This window comes from Chenopodium album, chromosome 16 (genome assembly GCF_948465745.1).
Source record: "Chenopodium album chromosome 16, dcCheAlbu1.1, whole genome shotgun sequence".
Classification (NCBI taxonomy): domain Eukaryota; kingdom Viridiplantae; phylum Streptophyta; class Magnoliopsida; order Caryophyllales; family Amaranthaceae; genus Chenopodium; species Chenopodium album.
Genome location: NC_137849.1, coordinates 2,836,508 through 2,861,329, shown reverse-complemented (window position 1 = coordinate 2,861,329; position 24,822 = coordinate 2,836,508). Strand labels below are relative to the sequence as shown.

Below are 24,822 nucleotides of genomic sequence, written 5' to 3'. Positions count from 1 at the left end.
AGTAGTGTATGTTTCATGGGATTCATATGCCCAATCGCTAATCTAACCATTCGAGGGCACAGCTACTCTATAAAAATGAAAACGAAGACTAACTACTGCACAACCTTCATCGCTTAAATTTGAAACTTGTTAGAATATTTCATGAATGTTTGTATTCAGTACCATCAATAGTTCTGTAGTTCACAATTTTCTATTACAGCAATAGTAGTGGAAAACTACAAAATATCACTCTTTAAGCCTCCTACCTCTAGGCTTTTTTGTGTTACAAGCAAAATTGCCCAGCTAACTCGGGGAAAAAAATCAAATAACTAAACTACAGTTAGCTCCCCACACAAGCGACTCCCCCCCTCCCCCCGACCCGTTCACTCGAATAATAATAAATAAAAGAAAAGTACAATTTGAATATTTGATATTGCTACAGGCTTGCAGCAGCAGAATATGGTCAGGTTAGAGATTCGGCTCCATATTTGAACTCATCAACTGGTAATCCCGGCACATTCTTACACTGCCTACAAGCAAAATCCTTTTTTAGGTCCTGAGGGCGTGCGCAGCATTGTTGTGCTTGAGATTACAAGCTGTCGAGGTCAATGATAATTATATATCTGGGAATCTATGGTCTGTGTTCAATCTGTTCATCAATAAAATTGTTGTTCCATGGGTGCAATAGAACTCTAGGAAGTCATTTCGACACTCAAATAACAAGTGTCTACTTTTTATCCCAGTTCGGAATGTTGGCAGTAGCTTCATTCACCATAGAAACAAGGGTGACCTGTCAATTACATATATTAAGTGCTTAAAATCAGAGAAACTCATTATCATAGAAACCAGTATTACACTTTGACGTTTGAACTAGTTACAAGAGATTTATGCTTTTTAAGTGCAAACCCTAAGTGTTCCTTTTCCAAACTCAACTGATCTAACTATAAGGCTCAGATTCCACACCGATACTATACTACCAAACTACATGTTGGATTGGAGAAGAAAACACAAAAGAAATAAGATACAAATGCTGACAAAACTACATAGTACAGAAAATCCAATGCGACTAGATTGCATCAGCCCAAGAGATGTATGCTTTTAAAGTGCAAACCATAGTTTTCATTTACCCGTATTTTGACCACTTCTTTGACACCACCCCCTCCCCCCCCCCCCCCCCCCAACACACACACACACACACACACACACACACACACACAAAAAAAAAAAAAAAAAAAAAAAAAAACTAGTAAATCAGACCATTGTAGCACTTACACAGCATTTGATGGAAAGGATGAACTCAGTTACTCAGACATCGTTAAAAAATGTCTCAATGAGAATGACACATTTCCACAAATTATAGTTCACCTCTAGCATCTAAGCACAATGCCTCAATTGCTACTCCTTTGAATCAGTAATTTCAGTTCAAGTCCTTATCAATCAATCAATCAAAGCCTTAATCCCATAAGCAGGGTCAGCTACATAAACCAAATTTGATTAAATTTTTACTTATGAATAACTCCATATGGACTGAAACATTTGACTCTGTATGAAAATGAAGCTTTCTGACCACTTCAAATCTTTTACCAGCAGCTAAGCCTTTATGGTTATGTTAAGTTATATAGCCATACGGCATATGATGATCAAGTACAAGACATTTACAATACTATAGTCTATAGGTCTATAACCAAGAAGCACAATTTAACCCAAACTGAAATCACAAGACATTCTCCAGAAAAAGAAAAAGTTAACTTACCACACTTTCAGGAACTCCTGGAGGGGGCATGGGTAGGTTTTTAGGTGGTGGTCCACGCAAGTATGACCTTTTATCAAATCTCCACTCGCCAATTTTTCCATATGTAAGCTCGCCCTGACATGGAGAACATGAAGCAATTATTGTTTAAAGTTTGGCGATCATAATGCAGCCAGCAGAATGCTAAATTTGAAGTCAATAAAGTACAAAAATATATCATTCAAGAATGTATGAACAGCCGGAAAACAGGGTTTATAGCTAGAGACCATTTCATATGATATAATACTCACACCTTCAGCTACTTTAAGGACACAAAAATCAATACAAACAATTTGGGGTACTAAAAAGAGTAAACTACCTTCATGTTGTAGTCACATCCATAAGTATAGTGAAGAATATACTTGTCTTTAGTCGATAGATCCCATGGAGGCTGAAAGAATATATGCATATTAGAGAGTTTTAGTAGAAACAAATTTCTCCGCAAATAACGTTGAAAGAAAGAAAGAAAAAGGAAGGGGGCCAAGGTGGGGAAGTAATGATGATATATTTTCCAACAAAATGACATACCTGGAGCATAAAGTCTTTTTGGAGGATATGCTTCACCCCATGTAGTGCAGATGCAATAGCGTATGCATACCTGTTACAAAATAACAACTTTCAGTCAGAACTGATTAAAACAAATAAAGTCAGGAACAAAAAACAACTCAGTTGTAGAGAGATGCATCTTACATTTCTAGCACCCATCCAAAAGTTTTATCAGTCTCCGGATCTTCTTTCATCTTCAAAGAAACATTCATCCAAGTAGGTGCAATCTTTGCCAGTATCTCCTGGATAAACCATTCCAGATACATGTTTAATTTTCTCCAAAAATAAAAAATTAAAAACACAAAACTTTAAACTTAAGAAGAGCACAAGAAAGGATACGAGAATATCCTAGATTCTTAATAATGGCTATTTTCATAAGTAATGGATAAACACATGGTTAGGTCTATTACAAAATACTTTTAAAGCAAACCCTACCTTTTTAATTATTACTGGAGAATTTCCGATAGGATCAACATTTGTGACAGGGCCATTTTCCAATGGATAAAACTTCCTTACAATCTTTTCATGGTCAGCAGGCTTAATGTAGAAAAAGGGGAAGGCAGCTGGAAGTCCTCTGAGTGCTAAATTAGGCAAAGGCCTCAAAAATATATGATCAGGCTCAGCCATCAATACATACCTGCAAGGTAGAATACTTTGTGCTCAATATCATTGAATTCATGAATTATAAATTCAAATAACTGCAGGATCAGAACTTACTCCTCTTTAATCGGAGCCTTTACTAGCCATTGAACAAAAGCCCACGGTCTATTCAGCACAATATAGCCCTGAAAAGAATGTGCAGAGATGTATTAGATTGACTCAATTTATGAGCAGGAAAAAGAATGAAAGAAAGCTAACAATTAACACATCAAATTCGACAAAAAGTGGCCTTAAAAGTTCAAGATGTTTATGCAGCTTTTGAAGTGGAAAAGTATTGTAAATTTCACTAATAAAATACAACTTCCAAAACAGCTATTTCAGAATTCAGACTCTGAAAATTGGCTATATTTAGACTGAAGATTGAGACAGAGTACTTCCTTGGCTCCAAACAGTTCCTTGAATCCATACACGAGAAACCAAAAGGTTTTGTCCACTTTCCAAAAGAGCACATTAAGCAATTTCTTAAGAAAAAAATGTACCATACTGTGAAATCGGACCATGTAACTAACAATAAACTGGAAAATGAACTCTTGTATACATTTAGCTACAGGTAGAAGTCACAGCGTTGAACTAGAATCATTGCTAGTTGTAAAAAGCTGAAGTGTGAATTGACATAGCACTGAAAGATTCAAGGCTTTTAAGCTCTTAGAGCAGAAGTAAGCTTCCTCATTCAACTTGGTGTGATCAAAGATGTTATTCAAGAATAGTGTGAACCAAAATAATTTATTACTTCATTTAGGAGTTAGGAGTATAAAAGGGTGATATCGAGAATTGTTTTTATGAAATTTATGAGTGGATTGTAAAATGAAAAGGCCAGAAGTTTCTCCCATAATTCTGAACCTTCTGAATTTCCTCTGAGTTTTCACTTGCTCAAGCTCGTCCAAATTAAATAATTTTATATCAATTAATCTCAATATTTTCTCATCCAAGTTAACCTTTTCTTATCATTTAATCATCTATAAACCTAGATCTCATTTGTATAGCTTTCAAAACCCAAACAATAGCCTATAAAACCCACAAAGTACAATCTTTGAATTCAGCCTGATTCTCATCCTCCAACACAACACAACTATTATAGGGATTTCCTTAAGGTAATCAGAGAAACAATCATCATAAGTGTAAATATCTATAGTGAAGGAACCTTTAAATGATAAACTTGATTATGCATCAAAACACAATTGTAGATAATTGCCGGTCACATATCCTCTTCTGCTTCCCTTCAAGCAATCAAGCTCATACTATATGCGATTCAAGGTTCTGTATTAGGTAAAAAAAAATCTTAATAACGGCTTGATTAATTAAAATAAATACATCTGTTGGCCAGTGACAAGATAATGCAGACATAGGAGTATATATGACTAATTGATGAGATTACTCTAGGAACATTTAATTTCCCACACTATATCATGGCCAAAAAAAAAAAAAAGTATAGAGAACATTCACAATACAGAAAAAAAATTAAACACCTCAAGTCCTGCACTAAATTCACACCAAAGCAGACAAAAAATGAATCAACATACAATACATAATAGCAACCTATTACAAATTGATTACAAAAGCCTCATCAGCAGAATAAGACTCTCCTAGTGTACAAAGTTCCTGAAAACAAAAGTTGGAAATCTCTGAATCCTTTCACAAAAAGGGAGGGAAAAAATTTTAGTTCAAAAATTCTAACACTTACAGTTAATTCATTTGTGGTCTTCATTTAATGCTGTGACATTCTCTCCTCCAAAATTTAAAAATATCCTATCATGTTCTCTGACAGTGAAACTGTATAATCTTTACCAAAATATTAACAGCATCATTTTGGAAAAAAGCTTACAAGTAACCAAAAGATGTGCAAAAGAAGCAAATTTGCTTGAAGAAAGGAAGAAAAGAATTACAGAACCAACTAACCAAGACATAAATGATACAGAGTATACTACAAAAGTTAGTAACAAGAGAACAAAAGCAAAAAGAAAGTACAAAACAAACACTAACCCGATCCAAACCAGCAGGAAGAGGATCAACGACGAAAGTTGGGATCTCATCCATCAAGTCATCAGATCTTCCAGAATGCAGAATTCTAGTAAATCCTCCGAAATCAGATCCAGGCAACTCCTTCTGCTTCTTATACCAGTAGTACATAATTCGACATTGCCATTTACTATAAGGCGCATCCGTTGCAGTCAAAGCTACATGAAAGGGTTCTCTACCTCCTTTAGGTCTCTTCAAATGCTCAGGAATTCCAGTTATAGGGTCAATTAACATATCATTTCCTAGTTCATTCCGAACCCACGAACTTAATCTTCTATTATGGATCACCATAGTAATTAAATTATATGTTGCAAAGAAAAATCCAAGAGCCAAAAGAATCAACAATAACGGCGAAGCTCGTCCCATGTTCTTCCTCTCAATCATAATCAGTTAACACACAAAGTCCTAATTCCAACAACCTCAAACACTCAAAATTCAAACAAAACACTTCATCATTCACCTTATTCAACCAATTTAACCCAAATTGAACAAAAACATCCAGCACATTCCTCAATGATCCCACTCCAGGCTATTACACAACACTAAAACAATTCGACCGCGAAATTAACAATAAACTTGATATTACACAACACTAAAATAATTTTTAAACTATACCCACTTCAATTCAAGCTACAATAATCCATCTGCATCGAAAATACATCACCAAAACGCATTATGAAACAAAATTCAAATTATGGGTATATTACAATTCAAAACCAAACAAAATAAATAGACCAATTCAATCAAAAATTCAAAATTTGACTGAACCCCATATAAGAATTAAAAGTCTAAAAAAACAACAAATTGGATGAAATTAAATTAAAGAAATAATCAATGGAAGGGATTGGAGTTGAAAAATGTTATGTAAGAAATAAAAACAAAATTAATGACAGATAAACAAGAATAAGCAGTAGTAACTGTACTATGAAACAATAAAAAGATAAGATCAAATGATCTAATTAAGTGCATGAAAACGTACAAGTGAAGTAATTAAAAAAATGGAAGAAAGTGCGTTACATGTAATCACTGACCTGGATGTACAACGGCAAATGAGAGAGAGAAAGAGATCCGAATGTGGGTTATTCGGATCCGGGTATTATGAGAAAGATGGAGAAAATTGTGGAAAAGTTTTGATTTTTATAAAGAAGTTGCAGTTCTATGATTTATGATTATGATGATTCTAGTTTAAAGAGTGCAAGTTTCGCTTTTTTTTTTTTTTTTTTTTTTTGCAAGTTTCTCTCTTTTTCAGACAACGAACAAGTCTATTATTTTATACAGTATTTATTACTTCTATATTTTTTTTTTCAAATTTAATTTTGGAAGATTGTGTTGGAAGAAGTGTATTTTTCTTTGATCAATTGAGGGGGTTCGGTAGAGGGGCAATTAATCAAGTCAACTCTTTACCTTCCTGTTTTGGAAGTATTCTGATCATTAATAACTTATCCGTTTTACAAATCCAATGGGGTACGAATAGAGCTGTCAAAAACCAACCCGAATTGGTGAATCCAAACCGTTTCGAACTGTTCCGAAAAGGAACCGAACCGCTATGAACCTGTTATTTTAAAACCATAAACCGACCCGACCCGTTTTTTTAAAACCTGAAACTGAACCGATCCGAATGTTTGAGAACCGTTAATGAACCGTACCCATTATCAAGCCGAACTGATACAACCCGAAACCGAGAACAATCCGAACCGAGTACTTCCGAACCCGATAGCAACCCGACCCATTGTAAACCGAAACCGATTAAACCCGACTAAAACCCGACAAACCCAAATCGTTTACAACCTGTAACTTAAAGCCGAACACTATATTGTATTAAAAAAATCTAAAAGCTAACTCTAGATTTGTTATTATTATTTGATCCTGAAAATCTTTATACAGAAAAGGGACTTAATTAAAGCTATTGGAATAACTAATTATAGAATGTTGAGGATATACTAGGATATATACGTTAACGTAACCCGTTCAAAACTGGCAAAACCAGTTGTCAAACCGACTAAGTTCAACTCGAGCCAATTATGACCTGAACCGATTGCAACCCGACCCGATTAGGACCCGATATGTTTTGACCCATAACCCGCTTTAAACAGACAAACACCGTTTTTAAACCGACCGACTTTAACCCGAACCGATTATGACCCGAACCAGTTATAACCCAACCCGATTAGAATCCGACCCGAAAAGAAATTGTAATAAAAACAAACCTAACCGAACCGACCCGAAATTATTTAAAACCGATCCGAACTAACCCGATAATAATTCCAACCCGTTAAAAACCGATCCGTTGTAAACCGAAAACCGATAAACCAAACCGCAAAACCGATTGACACCCCTAGGTACGAAGTATTTATATAGTCTAATGTCAAAAAAAAAAAAATGTTACACTTATCAAATGCGATCATTTACGCATAGAAAAAAAAAATCAAATATGGTCATTTTTATTTTTAATTGTTACACTAAAGGCCTGTCCAATTTACTTAAAACAATTGAACTGAACTAATAGGAACTGAATTGAACTAAAATGAATTATTTATGAGAGAAGAAAATTGGGAACTGAATTGAACTAAACTGAAATTAAGCTGAACAGAACTAGCCCTAAGTAACCACAAAAGAAAAGTGTAACACTTTTACAAAAAAAAAAAAAACAGGGTTTGTGTTAATCTTATTATCATTATGAACCCCAAAAAAAAAATGTAAGATACTTTTGTAATCTAAGCTAGCTTACCTCTACATATTCTAAAATTGTTTGTATGTTTACAAAGATTAACCTATACATTCAAAAACTATACATGCTTTTGGGAGTAAAAACTAATTATGCTTCTGGGAGTAGAAAACAATTATTAAACAATTATTAATACAAAGTATTATGATTATTATCTAATCTTAAAAAAAAAAACAACAAACTAGATAGGCGTAGGCACTCAAAGTGCATCAAATAATTAGCATCATTCTCAAATTATCATCAGCTCATCACAATACCTTTCAAATGAATTCAGTCGTATACAACTATACAAGTACATTTTTTGAAGGAAACCAAGCTAATGAATTAAATTAAGGACAATAAGTCCGAGAGTACATAGGGAGAGATATCCGGAGGGCAATGATTAACTCACACTTGTTCAATCCCGAATGGCACTAGCTTACATAGGGAGAGATCTCCGGAGGGCAATGATTAACTCACACTTGTTCAATACAAGTACGTTACATGAATAGATATAGTACAATTGATGTTCAGCATTTGCCTTTGAGCCGTAATGTGAATGCTTGCAATGCTAAAAGAACTTCCTTTATCCTTTTTTCGGCATCTGCATCAATTAAGTTACCCTCACTGTCAAACTTAGCAGGAGGTTGGAATGCATTCAAGAAAAATTCTGGCTTGTTGATGAAATGAAGATCAAGATAAACTCCAATTTGCCGTAGATGATACTGGGCTCGGCCCCCACCAAAGCCTCCTCCGGTACTTATGATTGCAGCAGCCTTATCCGCCCAAACATTTGGTGGCCTAGATGCCCAATCTATTGCATTCTTCAATGGAGCTGACAACAAAAAAAGGTAAGGAAAAAAATAAAGCATCAACCAAGAGAAAATTGCAGCAACATTAGGACAGAGCCTGCCAAAACAAGGTTTCAAAGATTTATGACCAATTCCAAGTAATTCATAGTAGAGCAAGGAGAAATTCAGCAAGATGGAGGGATTAGATGATTTAATCCCTTCCCTTCGTCCCTTGAAAGTTTGAACTTCGAAAAATATTCATGGATGGGATTCCGGGATGGATAAAAGATGCAGGTCGTTGACATAATTACGCAGATTGGAAAGTGTAAACCACTACATAATGACAAAACTAGAATCTCACCTGGAAGGAATATTTTAGTCAAGGATGGAACTTAGAGCAAGATGCCACTATAAACAAAAAGTTAAGACTTTGTTTTGGGAAGTTTTAAGGCATCAGTTGGGCATCTATTATGGGACAAAAGAAGTATCAATTTATTCCTTAAAAGCTCCAAACATATAAATTTTTTCAACCATGAATGAACTGGCATGAAAGTTAATTATATGCCAAATTACACTAGCAAAGTTTCAACAACAAAACTCTGTCAAAAGGGCAAAAACACTAGAAATTTGAATAGTACAGATTGACTGGTGAGATACCAATACCATTTGAATTTTGAAGAAATAAACAAGGTCACATTTGGACTTGCTTCTGTACCGGTTAAATAGACAATACGGAAAAGGATCAGCCTTGATGGAAAGTTATTTGGCATAATATAGGTTCGAACACTATATATGCAAGTGGATAAAACCAATATGCAATATATGAAATGAGCAAACACTGATACAATAGAGAGCATAGGTGAATCAACTCCATGCATTACTTAAAGTTAGAATTTGTATTGCAATTGGGAGCTAAGAAGAATTATTGTTCGTACAATGAAGGTAATTTTACACCCCTAACAAGTCGATAGAGGCATAGAGCACTAGAGACTAAAGGCAACAGGCCATAAGCTCTAGCAACAGAAGTATAAAAAATGTAGTACTTAACCTCATGATGGTACTTGACCAAGATGTGAAGATTAAAGAGTTCTCCGTGAATTTACATTTTTATACAAGTCCAGCAGTTACTCATATAGAGAAGGATGAGAGACACTAATGCTTAGTCTTAAAGATTATTCAAAATGTATTCTAGCCTTCTAGGTTGTATAAGACCTCTAACTGGATCTTAAGCCATTTCCCAGCTGCAGATATAAAGGTGTTTATATTTGCACTTTGCAGAGCGGAGCATAGCAGACAATTGGATCATATACAGGACGCAAATAAGCTCTTTATCATGGTGACACCTACATAAGTTCAGGTACTTCTTCCATCCTCTATTATATACAGTATCTTTTTTAGGGAACACCAAATGACGAAGCATAATTAATTGATGCCTCCAACTTCTCATTTTTTTCTTTCCCAAGTCACATTAAGTATTCTAGTGTAGTACGACTAGGAAGATGAAATCTTAAAATAAAGTACTTGCTGACCAAGAAAAGCAAGAGAACTAGAGTTCATAAGGAAATAAAGGAATATAGTTTATTGTAGAACAAACATTTAAAAACCCTAAATTTAAGATTACTGTGTTGTCAAAGCATAAGCCGCCAACAAGTTAACATGCAATGCATTTTGCTAAAAAAAATCAGTAGTGGAATGTTGAATTCTAACTCAAATATCTCCATCCAAACTTTAACTCTGTACTTCACTTAATAATATATTCAAAACCTTATGTCATCACCAATAATCCCCAAACTTCTTGCACTATTGAATGGACAACCTAACAAACTTGACCACTATCAAGAATAATCAAAATGTAGATTTGTAATCATTGGTCTATTATCTTAACCCATTAGTTGTTGTCGCTTGAATTGGTAAACTGGACTAAATAAAGGATTTGGGAAATTAAAACAGCAAAGTGAAAGTGACATATATAATCCAAAATCATTGGGAGAAAGTATGAATCACAATAGACCTTGCCACCAGCTGATTAAAATTATGCTGATATTCCTAAACCAATTGGGGAAAAAAATATCCTTAAAAGACCAGGCAACATTATGCACTTGTATGGGTAGTATACTACGAGTATTATTAATAACTAATAAGAAAGCATAATAAATTACATTAATTGATTATCAATCAACTAAAGAAATTCCAAAGCAACACTACATGAGACCATAAAATATACAAAAAAAAAAAAAAAAAAAAAAAATCAAATTAAATAGCAATCATTTTTGCTTCAGGCAGTAGCATAGACACGATTCGATCCTAGATCTTGCATTCCAGTACAACCTTTTAAGACTTTTAACCATGGTCGTTGACATTACCATCTAAAAAATTTGCTGCAACACAAATTTCTCTAACAGTAGCATAATTTTTTCTTTTATTTTGAAAACAATGCAATTAAAGTAAAAATGTCTCACACTTGCAATTTAGGAAAAAAATTAAAAACAAAATATTGCCCAACTCAACCATTTTAGCACATATTCTTACAAATTAATAAACCGAAATTAATTGATCATAATTCCCTGCTTTCGTTCAAAAAAAAAAAAAAAAAACTGAAAATTTGCCAAACACTCAATTACTTAATATATATATATACAATAGGATAATCAAGTACCAATTAATACTATAACACAAAGCAAAAAAAAAATGGTAAAATTGCAAAAATAGCAAAAATAAAAATAAAAATAAAAATAAAAGAGAGAGTAAGAGAAAAGATATCATACGAGCGACAGAGTAATTATACTCAGGAGAAGCGAAGAGAACACAATCAGCTTCCAGAATTTTCTGGCGAAATGCTTCAACAACGGGTGGATAAGTACCGTCAACCTCGAGATCAGTGTTAATCATCGGCAATGGCGAAATATCGATGTGATTAATTTTCATTTTTTGTATTGATTCTGAACTTATTATCTTCATTGCTGAATTCATTCAAAATTGAAAATAATTTAACAGCATTAGAACTTCTGGGTTTAAGAAATTGATTGAGGAAAGAAAAAGAAAAAGTACCTGCTTGGAGGAGACCTCTGTTGTAGGAAGCTTTGCGAAGGGACCCACAAATGGCGGCGACATTTATTACTGGTTTCACTGCTGCTGCCGCCGCCTCCATTTTTATGAGATTATCAAAATTTTGAAGGTGGGGTTGGTTTTCTCTGTAGAATGGAGAGAATAGCGAGGCACTCCGCACTCCGCACTCCGCACTCCGCACTCGGACCGACACCCTACGTAATCTGGACATCTGATATACACTATACTATATATATACTACATCCGTTACTTCTCAGTACTCTCTCCGTCCCATAATATATTTTCTGTTTTTCTATTTTAGATATTCAAAAAATTGTTTGTTTGTGTTTTTATTTTTGGATAGCATATAAAGACTTTTATACCCTTACTTTTTTAACTTTATTCAATATACTTCCTAAATTATCCTTGAATTTTGCACATGCTTTGTACTTTTTTCACTTTCTCTCTTTTAACTTTTGTCAAGAATTGTACTTTTTACTTTAATTAATGTAATTCATTCACTTTTTCCTCCTATTTCTTAAATATCGTGAAAAAACACAAACAAGAACTATATTATGGAACGGAGGGGGTAATAACAAGGGGTATTATTTGTAAGACAATTTGTTTAAAATATTTCTTGGGTTTCTCTACATTGTAACCCTATACATTTTCGTATTCTACCATGTGCCCCTTTTGATAAATCCACATTATAACCCCAAAATACATTTAGTTTATAAGTTTGCTGGTATCCCGACGTTAACAAATTCTATTAGTGGGGCCTACTCTCCACTTAATAATATTTTTTTTATCGATTTGTGTCCTGGAAATTGTTCCGTTTAAGGTTTTGGGGGTTATTTTAGGCTTTTAGGGTCCAAATTTAGTAAAGATTTGGCAGATATATAACGTAAATGTCCCATTTTGCGTATTAAATACTTAAGCATGTAAATCAAGACATTTTTTAATACGCTAAAAGAGTTTACGTGTTTTTTTTCCCCAAAATTTGAGCCCAATTTGGATCCTTAAGGGACAAAATAGCCCCCGACATCTTTAACAGAACAATTTTCAACACGCAAATCGATAAAAAATACTCCGTATTATTAAGTGGAAAGTGGGCCCCAATAGCGGAATTTGTTAACGGCAGGATAACGACAAGGTTACCATATAGAAACTAAATGTATTTTGGGATTATAGTGTGAATTTCTCAAAAAGGGGGCACATCTAAGAAAACGTAAAGTTAGAGGGTTATAATATAGAAAAACTCATATTTCTTTGTTACAACTAAACAGTAACGGAAGTATTCCATAATATATATTATCTCTGTTTTTTATTAGTTGATATGTTTTGACTTTAGCACTATTCACACACTTCCCTTTGACCGTATTTTGTCATTTTATAATAAAAAATGTAGTGATGTGGGATATTATTAGAATCGTCACGATATATACTTTCTAAATATCAACTTTTTATAATTTTTGCTTATGGGAAATTAAAGATATAAATGGTTGAATTTGTGCATTGGCAAACGTGATTAAAGAAACGTGTCAACTAAAAAGAAACGGAGGAAGTATAAAACGAGTTGGTACTCCATACCAATTACCAATAATTGATCCAATCGTCCTTATTCGAAAGTGAACCAATTCATACTTATATAAGTTATATTGTTGTACAGATTAGTGATTTAGCATGTATCAAACTCGATTTTAGTCTGAACCTGACTAAACCTAACTAGCCCATTCTAGTGATCCAAATTGACACTTCACCATAGAGATATAGGCCCTGTTTTTATTTATTGAACTGAACTGATTGGAGCTGAGCTGAACTGAATATTTTATGAGAGAAGGAAATTAGGAACTAAACTGAACTAAACTGAAATGAACTGAACTGATTGGAGCTGAACTGAAATGAATTGAACTGAAAATAAGCTGAAAAGAACAGACCCATAATAGTGTGAGAACTGAAAAGTACCTCCTCCACCTTAAAGAATTAAAGCACTTATACTTTTATTTTGAATTTTTACTTTGACAAACCACAACTTTTCTTTTGTTGATATATGATTATAAGTTTTATAAGATTCAAATTAATGTATTGACAAATGTGTCAAGTTTGACCGTATTAATTGTTTTGAAATGGGGGTAATACGTAGTTATTGACACGAGTAGTGTTACAAAACAATAATTCGATGTCGAATGCAGAGGTATGAATTCAACTTTTCCTGCTAAACCAAGCCATAAAGTACAGAGTTAAGTTTAAATACAATCCCTGAACTTTGGTATTTGTATCATTTTAGTCCCTCAACTTTTAAATGAGGCAAAATGGTCCCTCATCCACCAATGACTCACTTTTCAGGTACAAATTAGCTAACTAAGCATAGTTTAGGGACAATAGTGTACACGTGGCAATAAACTTAATGATTTTAAAAGCAAAGTTTAGGGACTTTCAGTTGATGAGTTGGAATTAATTAAGTTAGAAATAAAAGTTTAGGGATCTATAAAGTGAGGTGGCTAATGTAATTATTAGACCAAAGTTTAGGGATCTATAGGGACACATGACACTCCCATATAACAGTGATCATAAGTTTTAACCAATAAATGTAATTTAGTTCAATTAATCTAATTTGATTTCAACAAGACCAAATTAATTTTAGTAAAAATTATTAACTTTATAAAAATATATATGTGAAATCTTTTTTAAGTGTGAAATTCTTGGTCACAATTTACTTTCTCTTACTAAAATATGTTAAGAAATCTCGCTAAAATCTAGTAATAATACGAAATTTGTTTGTTGATTTTTAATTCTTACTCATTCAGCTAAACACGATACACTTGGTTAATAATCTAAGGCAATTATTATTTTCTCCTAGAAATTAACACAAGATAAAAATTAAAAAAAAAAAAAAAAAAAACCCTAAAAATTGTCTCACAAAATACCCAAAAGAATTGAAAATCATTTAGAACATAAACACATAGGGAAAAAAAAACCTTCAAAATTGACATACAAAAACCCAAAAAAATTGAAATCCTTTTAGAAAATAAACAAATGAAAATAATTTGTCAATTTGAAAGAAATAAAGTGGGGTGGTATTATTTTTTATTCTAGTTTCAATCTTTTTCATATTTTTATTTAGTTTTATATTACAAAGTTTGGGTTTTGTCTTACTCACTCACTTTGAAAACACGTCATATTTTTTTTATTTAATTTTTTTTTAGTGTGTGAAATATATAAGGGGCAAGGACTTAGGATTTGAGGATGTGTGGTTAATGAGTTTAGTTGAATTGAAATATATTGTAAAAAATTTGATTATGAAAAAAGGGTAAGAAGAAAAGAAATGATAAAAAATAACAAATATATCATGATTATCAAATTTACTTTATAAATATTTAATAGGTAAAAAAAAAAACTCACTTTATAAATCCGTAAACTTTAATTTAGTTTATATTTAATTTAATTAACTAGATGAAGCCCTTACGTTGCACGGTTTGTTTAAATTTTTTAAAATAATTTTTTTATATATATATTTATGTGCTAAAATTTGTTATATATTTAGATAAAATTCCTGATATCAAAAGATAATATTTTATATATAATTAATTTAAACTGGAAATCTCATTTGGCAATTTTGCTTACGTGTCATTTAAATTATTTAATTCTAAAAGAAATTAATAATCTCGTATTTGATTGGCTCACTGAAAAAAGTCTTTTTTTTATATATGATATATATACTATTCCGTTAAAATAGAGAGAAAGTAATTTATTATCCTACATGGCGCGCTGAAAAAATTAAATCCTACGTGGCTCTCTAAAAACTCAGGAAAAAACTCCCTATATATATATATATATATATATATATATATATATATATATATATATATATATATATATATATATATATATATATATATATATATATATATATATATATATATATATATATATATATATATATATATATATATATATATATATATATATATATATATATATTTGATTGACTTGTGATCTAACAAGTCCTTAAACTTTTGCTTGAAAAAAAAAATAAAAATAAATGACACGTCATATTAAATGGTCCCTAAACTTCGCTTAGTTGGCTTGGAAGTCCCTAAACTTTGCTGACTAAGCTTTTCCTCTGCCAGAAATGGTGAGGTTTGGGTGGTTGAGAGACCATTTTGCCTCATTTAAAAGTCGAGAGACTAAAATGCTACAAATACCAAAGTTTAAGGACTGTATTTTACCTTAGTTCATAAAGTACATGGATATACTTTATTTTCACTTTTTCTTTTTAATCCTTGGACTATAACTTTATTTTCTTTATTTATTTTTATTTTTTTTTGAAACCCGACTATAACTTTATTAGTACTCGTTATTTAAGATAAATAGATTGTTTAAAAATAAAAGTGACATTTGATTAAAACATGTAAAATAAGTAAGATAATTATTCTTACAAATTCAACAATTACAACAATAAATTTAGGGAGTTGTTAAATAACGCCCACATTCTTATCAAAATCGCCCACAAATTAGGAATGAAATTACGTTCTTACCCATACTCAAAATCCTAAACTCTTTCTCTCTTTCACTCTCTAACATCACCTCTTTCTCTCTCCTCACTTAAAACCTCTCAAGAAAACTTAAAATCACCACCACCACCAACCAACACCACCATTGCCGCCGCTACCGCCGCAAAACAACATTCACCACTTTAAATCACCACCACCACCGCACATTGCAACCACCACCACAAGGTCCACCACTTCAATATCACCACCACCACCGCCCATAACTGCCGAAAATGCCACGGTCGAGGAACGCAGCACGTGCGAGGGAGGAGGACGCAGCCCAGGCGGAGCGGGTATATTTTTTTTCGCCGGAAAAGTACTCAAATCGCCCTGTCTGTGCGATTCAACCGTGGTACAACCGCCCAAGTTAGACGATTTGACCATGGTCAAAACGCCCAGGATATACGGTTTGACCATGGTTCAATCGTATAGTTTGGGCGGTTTGACCACGGTCAAACCGTATTTTCTGGGCGGTTTGTCTACGGTAAAACCGTATTGCCTGGGCGGTTTGACCGTGGTTAAACCGTCTTACTTGGGCGGTTTACGTAATTAAAAAAAATTAATTTAATTATATATTTATTTTGCATATTAATAAAATTATATATTTGTTTATTTTAAGTGCATATTAATTAGAAATATGTTTAGGAAATAAAATTATGTAATTGTTTATTTTAAGTGAATGTTAATTAGAAATATGTTTAAGAAATTAATTAATATAATTGTTTATTTTAAGTGAATATTAATTAGATTTATGTGTAGGAAATAAAATTACGTAATTGTTTATTATTAGTGAATATTAATTAGATTTATGTTTAGGAAAATAAAATAATGTAATTGTTTATTGGTAGTGAATATTAATTAGATTTATGTTTAGGAAAATAAAATAATGTAATTGTTTATTTTAAGTGATTATAAATTAGATTTATGTTTAGGAAAATAAAATAATGTAATTTTTTATTATTAGTGAATATTAATTAGATTTATAGAATTGAGTATTAATTATTTGTATTACATTTTTTTATTAAATAATAGCCACAAACCGTTAGAAGGCTAAATATCGAGTTCACACGTGTCGAAGGATCGGGTCCTCGACATACTCGATCTCGTGGTGTTGATGCTTCTGTTAGGAGGGAGAGGGCGGCTTCTCGCACGGCGGATGATGTCCTGGGTTGGCCTTCGGATGCTCAGCACGAGCTAGATCAGGTCATGGATGATTATGATTCTGATCATCATGACACGGAGGATGCCACGACTTCCAAGAGTGGGCGAGGAGGATTCGAGCACGGGGAGTCGTCGTCTGGGATTTTCGTGAGGAAAGGTAGAGGAGGGAGGTTTGTGGGTTCTACGACTACGACTTCGAGCACCGGCCGTACTCGTAGGTCTCGTGGTTCTCGAGACTCAGATACGTCTTGGCTTGTTCACGAGGCGATGCCAGGTGGTCCAGCTGATGGCAGTCTTATCCCTAGCTATGCAGCTCACGTTGCTTCTCGTGTTTGGGTCGGGGATGATCGTGATCCGTTGAGGTGCCATAGTAGGATTCAGTGGTGTAGGTCGTTGCAGGAATGGGAGACAGAGCTGAGTGCGGATTTACGTGCACGCCTTAGTGTCACTGGACTACAACACTTGCTGTCTATCATGCATTTCCACATTGATTGGCCTCTGATCTTTGCTTTCGTTGAACGGTGGCAGCCGGATATGAACACTTTTCATCTCCCCTTTGGTGAGATGACGATCATGCTACACGACGTCGCTTATATTCTGGGGATCCCCGTTGAGGGTGACTTGGTTGACATGGTTAGCGACAGTGCATCTCTCCAGGTTGACTTTCAGGAGTTGTTGGGGCTGAGTAGGGATGAGTTTTTGGTGAAGCCGAAAGCTATTTGGGAGAACGATGCTGTAGCGGTGACTAGCATCTATGAACGGTGCAAGTTGTTGGATCGGGTCCCAGACGTTGAGTTCATGGGTTTCTTTGTCACACTACTTGGTAGCACCTTGTTCGTTGACAAGAGTGGTCACCGCCTTCTTCCCTCCTGCATTTTAGAGGTGAAGAAGTCTTATGACGATCTTCACCGATATTCTTGGGGGTCAGCTACACTTGCTTTCCTGTATCGGCAGTTGGGTATCGCCTCCTGTATTGAGTGTAAGGCTATCGGAGGTCGTCTCACGCTTCTGCAGGAGTGGATATACGAGTACTTCCCATGTTTTCGGCCTTGTCAGGGAGCTTTAGTGGTACAGCCAGGTGAGGCACGGGCCTCGATGTGGGATCCACGCTCAGAGTCGAGGGATCACCAGCGACTTATATCTTTCCGTATCCGACTTGATCAGATGACTGATGCTGAGGTAGTATGTGAACTTAGCTTGCGTATATTATATTATTATTTAACGTCTTCACAACTAATGTAACATTCTTCTTATGATTGCGTGTGCAGGTTAACTGGCGGCCCTATACACTTACCCCCGCACAGGACGTCCCGAGAACCACGTACATGGGATGTATACAGTTTCGGGACATCGTCAAGCCGTATAACCCAGACAGGGTTTTACGGCAACTTGGTCATGTGCAGGGGATACCGCGGCCCGGTTTTAGGCCTGACAACGCGTACAGACCTGCTAATGTCCGGTCGTATGGCGTTACTTTTCGAGGTCAGGGGTTATGGGATAAGTTTGGTCCTGGGAGCTGCTGTTTCGGCCTGTCGTTCCATCCACCTCTATTGGATGGACAACCCACATGCACACCTGACTACTTGGCCTGGTTTTACACGTACTCCCATCCTCGGCTTATCAGTGATACCGCGGTACTTGCCCCCCCCCCCCACCAATTCCAGGGAGGACGAACACTGATTACGTAAGTAGTTGTTACTTGTTTTCCATAGATTACTGTGCAACTTAATATTGGTACTGATTATTTTTTGTATTTTTTACAGTGGATGGGTCACTCCATGCATGTTATACGACGATTCATTGCTGATAGCGGCGGTGAGATTACCCAGATAGTGGTTGAGGCCCAGGAGCTTATTGCGGCGTGGGACGCAATGATGAGGATGTAGTTGATTTCATTTTCTTATTTAGAAACTAACTTCATTGTTTTAGGTTATGTTGTAAAAATTTTTAAATTTATTATTTGAATTTAAATTTGCATAATACATTGCTTAATTCTACAACTATGCAAAGTTCTACAACTAAACATTGCAAAGTTCTATCACTAATTTGTAGCTAAAGTATGCCATGTTGCTATCCGACCTACATATCGTTGATCCCAGTCTTGCACACTAAAATCGTGCACGTCGTACCAAAAACCTGCTACAGGAGGGACTGGAAAATTAGGTGACATGTCCAATCGAACATAGTGATAGTTTGCCACTGTGAGGAGTACAAACTCCCTATATGGGCCCGTGGCAGTGGACGGGGCACTCCATGGTAGCACAGTGATGCATGGATACACACCTATTCCATCTACGCCAGCACCGAAAAGCATAATGGCAGTGTTGAATAGGTTAGCGATCGGAAACAAGTCCTGAAACACTACCATCCAATGTTCACTTGTGCATCTCCCACCAGTCCATCTGATACGACGAACCTCGTTCTCCAGTTGATCAGCATAAATTTGAGAGTAAAGGTTAGAATGCGCAGCAACCTCGTTTGCAACCATAGTCCTGGCCAACATCCACTGCTCCTGGTCACCCAAAAAGAAATCTGCAACACATCGAAATCCGCAATTTCCGTCACCTATCGGGTCAAGCCAACCTTCCAAAAACGGCAACATGAATTTTGGAAAATGATCGACGTATAAAAAATCATCGATGTTCATCTGACTACCTGCAATAATCACCAGGAAAGTATTTTAGCATTATAAAAACCCGACAACGTCCGCACTAATTAAATCCCAAAAGAATTAATTAAATGTAAACATATTAACAACAACAACAACAACAACAACAACAATAATAATAATAATAATAATAATAATAATAATAATAATAATAATAATAATAATAATAATAATAACAATAGCAAGTAACAACAACAATAACAACAACAACAATAATAATAATAATAATAAAGCATATACCAGAAGGCGTTTCCATGTTTACTGATGATTGTGATCGACCACGTCCGGAGCTAGATGTAGAAGTAGCACGACCCCTACTTCGGCTGCGACCTCGCCCACGACCACGACTACGACCGCCCGGAATATGCTCGAAGCCACTTGGATCACGCCTGGTAGCTGAGGACCACTGTTGGCCTTGTGGTCGACCCCTGGTTGTCTCATTTATCTCGGGCTCTTCATAATCTACATCTTTAGGGTAAAGCTCCGCAAACAACACTCGGTTCACACTTCGCACAAAACTGGCATCACGAAGTAGTACCTCATCAACCAGGGATCTAAACTGCGTTGTGTCCTGTTCCAACTCATCCTCAAAGATAGGAATGTCAACACCGTCTCCAATGACTAGGGTTTTCCAAAAAGGATGGACCTGATCCAAATACAACCCCGTACCACCCTGAATCGAGGTGTGTATAGTACAAGCGCATGGGAGTTCGTGTGTTATCAACATCTCACAACCACAATGCTCGTACACATCATCAGATAACTCTCTCATCCTGTTCACCTCCTGACTAAGAATTTTGAGAGCATGGAAGGAAACATAGCCACTAAGATTGTGCAAGGGCATTCCCTTGTACTCCACTCCAATTCGTCGTTTGGAGTCCTCCAAATGATGACGAATTTGAATAAGCAAACCCTCAGTGGCGCGGTGTACACGGTTGAAGATAGAATCCATTGACCCTTTGGAGCTTCCGAGCCACTGTTTAAGCACATAATGTTGACTCTCCACTCTACACGTGTTCACGTAGCCAAAGTGCAGCACCTTATTAGTCCAAGCCGGAATAAACTTGTTCTTGTGCACAAGCCAAGTTTTTTTCACATAATCCACAATGGTATGCCTTGACCTTCCCCAAGTATCCTTCATTTGTTGCAACTCAAATTCATATTCATCCTCAGTTGTCGCATTCATGATTTTTGACCACCTCCCATTCCTAAATTTCTCGGCAGTCACCATGTCTTTCTTACACAAATGGTATACCTTGGCCAACACATCTTTGTTGATGTGCCACCTACATGGCAAGTGAGCTGTGTTTGTGAATATCTCTTTCACCGCCTTCATAAGTCCCAACTCTCGATCAGTTAGTATCACCATAGGAGTCACTTCAAAACCTATATACAACTTCAATTTCTCCAAGACCCACTTGTAACTCTCATAGGACTCTGTCTTCATTAAAGCATACGCGATCAAAAAGTCTTGATTTGTCGGTGTGATCCCAATAATCTCGAAAAACAGCATGTTGTATCTGTTTGTCTTATTGTAAGTGGAATCCATCCCTATGACATGTGGATATGTTCGTAACATATTCACCATCTCTGGATGTGCCATAAAGGCGTGGGTGACAACACGTGTATCGGGGTCAGCAGCTACCCAACTAACGTATTTGCGCTCATTGGCCAAGTGAAGGAACTGGTTGACGACATCTCTCCCTTCACTAGCATCAACCCTAACACGAATTCTGAAATTGTAGATGTGTCTCATGTTAGGGTTCTCAGTGGGAAACGCATCTTTCACTGCCGTCATTATGTGACTAGGTTTAGCACATGCTCAACTCATTTGATTAACCAATTGCTTCGCAGTCGGACTTAGACCAGTCACTTGCCGATGACCCTCTCGATATACCATCATTGGGTGGTTATGCAAGCCATGCAAACCTGATGAAGGAATGATTTTCCACCCTTGATCGTCCACCATACATGTGACCTTGATACGAAATGGACACTTAACACCCTTTCTTTTCGTGTTTTTTCGTACAACATTCTCCATATCTCTATCTTCGGCTGTGTTTCTATGGCCACGATCGCACTTAAGATACTTGACCGGTCGACCATCTCGTTGTTTCTTATACAAAGACTTTGTAAGGAAAAAGCCATAACGTATGGGAATGTTTTGTGCCCATTCAAATGCTTCTTCAAAAGTCGGGAAGATCATTGACGTTATAAAATATGAACTGTAATCGATGCCATCGCCACCATAATCCGGCAGTGATGCCTATTAAACATCCCAACAAAATATTTTTAAAATAATAATCAAAATAATGATAATCATAATCATAACAACAATAATAATCATAATCATAGTTATAGTAATAATAATAACAACAAGAACAATAATAATAATAATAATAATAATAATAATAATAATAATAATAATAATAACAATGAAATAATAATAATAATAATAATAATAACAATTAAATAATAATAATAAAAACAATATCAATAAAAAAAACCAAACCGGTCAAACCGCCTGGACTACACGGTTTGACCGTGGTTGGACCGCCCGGATTGCACGGTTTTACCACGGTTTAACCGCCCGGTTTGACCACGGTGGACCGTTTTTTTTGGGCGGTTTGAGTTCCGGCGAAAATAAATTACCTCGCGAAGTGGATCCGGCGGAGTACACGGCCTGCCGCTATCACTGTCCGTCATGTTGGCGGTGGTGGCGACGGTGCAATGGTGGTGACAGGCGGTGGTGGTTGTGTTAGGAGAGAGAGGAAGAAAAGGGTAATGTTGGAAGTTTACATAAAAATGTGGGCGTTGTTTAGCAGTCCACTAAATTTAACATGAAATTACTTGATCGTCAAAATTGACTCTTACTAGATGATGCAATTGTCACGTTATTACATTGTATTCAACATTATATAAATCTCGAGTTTAAAGCAAACTAGTGTGATAGATACTACTCCCTCCATTCCCTAATTTTTTTACGTTTGGAATTATGCACGGTTATTAAGAAATTGTGTAAAGTTGAGGTATATTGAAATATTTCAATGATTGAAAGTACAATTTTATTGAAAAATACAATGCTGAGCATGTGGGGTGAAGAAATTAGAGGAGAGAGGAGAGAGAAAGTAATAATAAGTGTTGAAAAACTATTAAAATAGTACAAAAAGTACAATAGCATATGGAAAAGTAAGGACTTTTGAGTAAAAAAATTGTAAAACAAGGGTAATTTTGTCCAAAATTTATGACCAAAATAGGAAAGATACTAAATGTAAAGAATAAAAAGGAACACCCTAAATGGAAACGTAAAAAACATTTAGGAACGGAGGGAGTAATACATTAACCAAAATAAGGTAATTGAAAGTAGACTTGTTTATCCTTGAACAATCTCTAAAGTCTAACCCAAGCCGGATTGAACTAAACTTGATCAGAACGACCCATTTAAAACCTTGTAAAACGCTATTGAGATTTGCCTTTGATAAGGCGGAGTGTAAATGCCTTCAATGCAAGGAGCATTTCCAGCAACCTTTGCCTGAGATCTTCATCAATCAAGTCACCATTAACATCAAATTTTTTAGGAGGTAAAACAGAATTCACAAAGAATTCAGGCTTGTTGATGAAATGAATGTCAAGGAAAACCCCGATTTGGCGAAGATGGTATTGCCCACTTCTGCTGCTGGCTTGCACACTGGCTACTGCTGCTGGCTTGTCTGCCCATGCATTTGGTGGTCTTGATGCCCAATCTAGTGCATTTTTTATGATTGCTGGTAGGGAAAAAAAAAAAAAAAAAGTTGAACATATAAATTTGTACTCGTATTAGTTTAGTGAGGGTATAATGCATAAATACATTCATCAATGGACATAAATATGAAAAAAGGCAAAATAAACTTGGTCATGTTAATGCATTAAATGAGTTATTTGGATCGAGTTTGGTTTGGTTTGGTTAATACGACTTCATATTTGATTGTTGAGTAATTTTGTTTGGATCAAAGATAAGTCAGGTCATACTTGGTTCTTAACAAAACAATTTACTATGTAGTACGGAGTACTACAAGTTCAAATTAGGTGAGATGATTGGGCTGGGTTGGGAGTGTTGGGTCATGTCTAAGTTGAGTGGCTCGAATCTTGAAAATTTTCTATTTGGTTAGTCAATTTAGGTGATCTCATATTGGGTTAGTTATTGACTATTCTAACCGTCAACAAATCACTTGCAGTCTAGTTAATTGATATTAATACACAATCTAAGTTCAATTTATCGGTATAGTTAATTAGTTAATACAAAGTGATGATTTAGGATCGATTTACTATCCACCATGTAATTAATCTAGTTTAACATTTGCAAAGCATAAACTAAGCTAAAAACACTTTAAACATCAATTTAAATAAAAAAGTGAAAAAAATAAGGGAAAATTCAAGTTTATCTCTGAGATAATACTTACGTGTGACAGAGTAATTATAATCAGGAGTAGCAAAAAAGACAGCATCAGCTTCACGAATCTTGCGTCTAAACTCTTCAACCAATGGTGGGTAAGTGCCATTCACCTCAAGGTCAACATTCAACATTGGCAATTTTGATATGTCTATTTCTTCCATTTCCATTCCTTGTATTACTGACTCTGAGCACATCTTCATTGCTGTAAAACAATCACACAATCAATAATATCGATCATATTCAATTTTAGTCCAAGATTTTAAATAGAAAGAATAAAAAGAAACGAACAAGTAATATATTAGCGCGATTAAAAACATACCTGCACGGATGATGCCTCGATTGGTAGAAGCTTTACGAAGAGAGCCACAAAGAGCAACGACCTTTATCACTGCTTTCTCTTCCATTTCACTTCCCATTTTCTCTTTACTGTTTTTTTTTTTTTTTTTAAATGTTTTTTTAAAAGTTTAGATCTTATTGT

General features: G+C 35.2%; 4 protein-coding genes across 5 annotated transcripts; all 4 read right to left on the bottom strand.

Moving 5' to 3' along the window:
• Window positions 1-363: 363 nt before the first annotated feature.
• LOC145584661 (hydroxyproline O-arabinosyltransferase RDN2-like) lies at window positions 364-6,223 on the bottom strand. Of its 2 annotated transcripts, XM_081641474.1 has the most exons (9): window positions 6,022-6,223; window positions 4,955-5,634; window positions 3,032-3,099; window positions 2,750-2,951; window positions 2,459-2,556; window positions 2,297-2,366; window positions 2,088-2,159; window positions 1,733-1,846; window positions 364-769 (listed from the first exon to the last, which is right to left on the bottom strand). In XM_081641474.1, the coding sequence occupies exons 2-9, from the start codon at window positions 5,372-5,374 to the stop codon at window positions 707-709; spliced, it is 1,107 nt and encodes a 368-aa protein (XP_081497600.1). In that variant the 5' UTR covers window positions 5,375-5,634; window positions 6,022-6,223; the 3' UTR covers window positions 364-706. The 2 variants fall into 2 exon arrangements, with proteins under 2 accessions (XP_081497600.1, XP_081497601.1); XM_081641475.1 differs by lacking the exon at window positions 6,022-6,223 and having other exon boundaries at window positions 4,955-5,972.
• Window positions 6,224-7,878: 1,655 nt separating this feature from the next.
• On the bottom strand, window positions 7,879-11,727 carry LOC145584660 (NADPH:quinone oxidoreductase-like). Its single transcript, XM_081641473.1, has 3 exons — window positions 11,534-11,727; window positions 11,251-11,445; window positions 7,879-8,529 (listed from the first exon to the last, which is right to left on the bottom strand). Exons 1-3 carry the CDS (start codon window positions 11,631-11,633, stop codon window positions 8,225-8,227), a joined length of 600 nt encoding a protein of 199 aa, XP_081497599.1. The 5' UTR covers window positions 11,634-11,727; the 3' UTR covers window positions 7,879-8,224.
• Window positions 11,728-19,285: 7,558 nt separating this feature from the next.
• On the bottom strand, window positions 19,286-21,710 carry LOC145586089 (uncharacterized). Its single transcript, XM_081642823.1, has 2 exons — window positions 20,153-21,710; window positions 19,286-19,899 (listed from the first exon to the last, which is right to left on the bottom strand). Exons 1-2 carry the CDS (start codon window positions 21,708-21,710, stop codon window positions 19,286-19,288), a joined length of 2,172 nt encoding a protein of 723 aa, XP_081498949.1.
• Window positions 21,711-23,036: 1,326 nt separating this feature from the next.
• On the bottom strand, window positions 23,037-24,822 carry LOC145584659 (NAD(P)H:quinone oxidoreductase-like). Its single transcript, XM_081641472.1, has 3 exons — window positions 24,664-24,822; window positions 24,352-24,546; window positions 23,037-23,676 (listed from the first exon to the last, which is right to left on the bottom strand). The coding sequence occupies exons 1-3, from the start codon at window positions 24,758-24,760 to the stop codon at window positions 23,372-23,374; spliced, it is 597 nt and encodes a 198-aa protein (XP_081497598.1). The 5' UTR covers window positions 24,761-24,822; the 3' UTR covers window positions 23,037-23,371.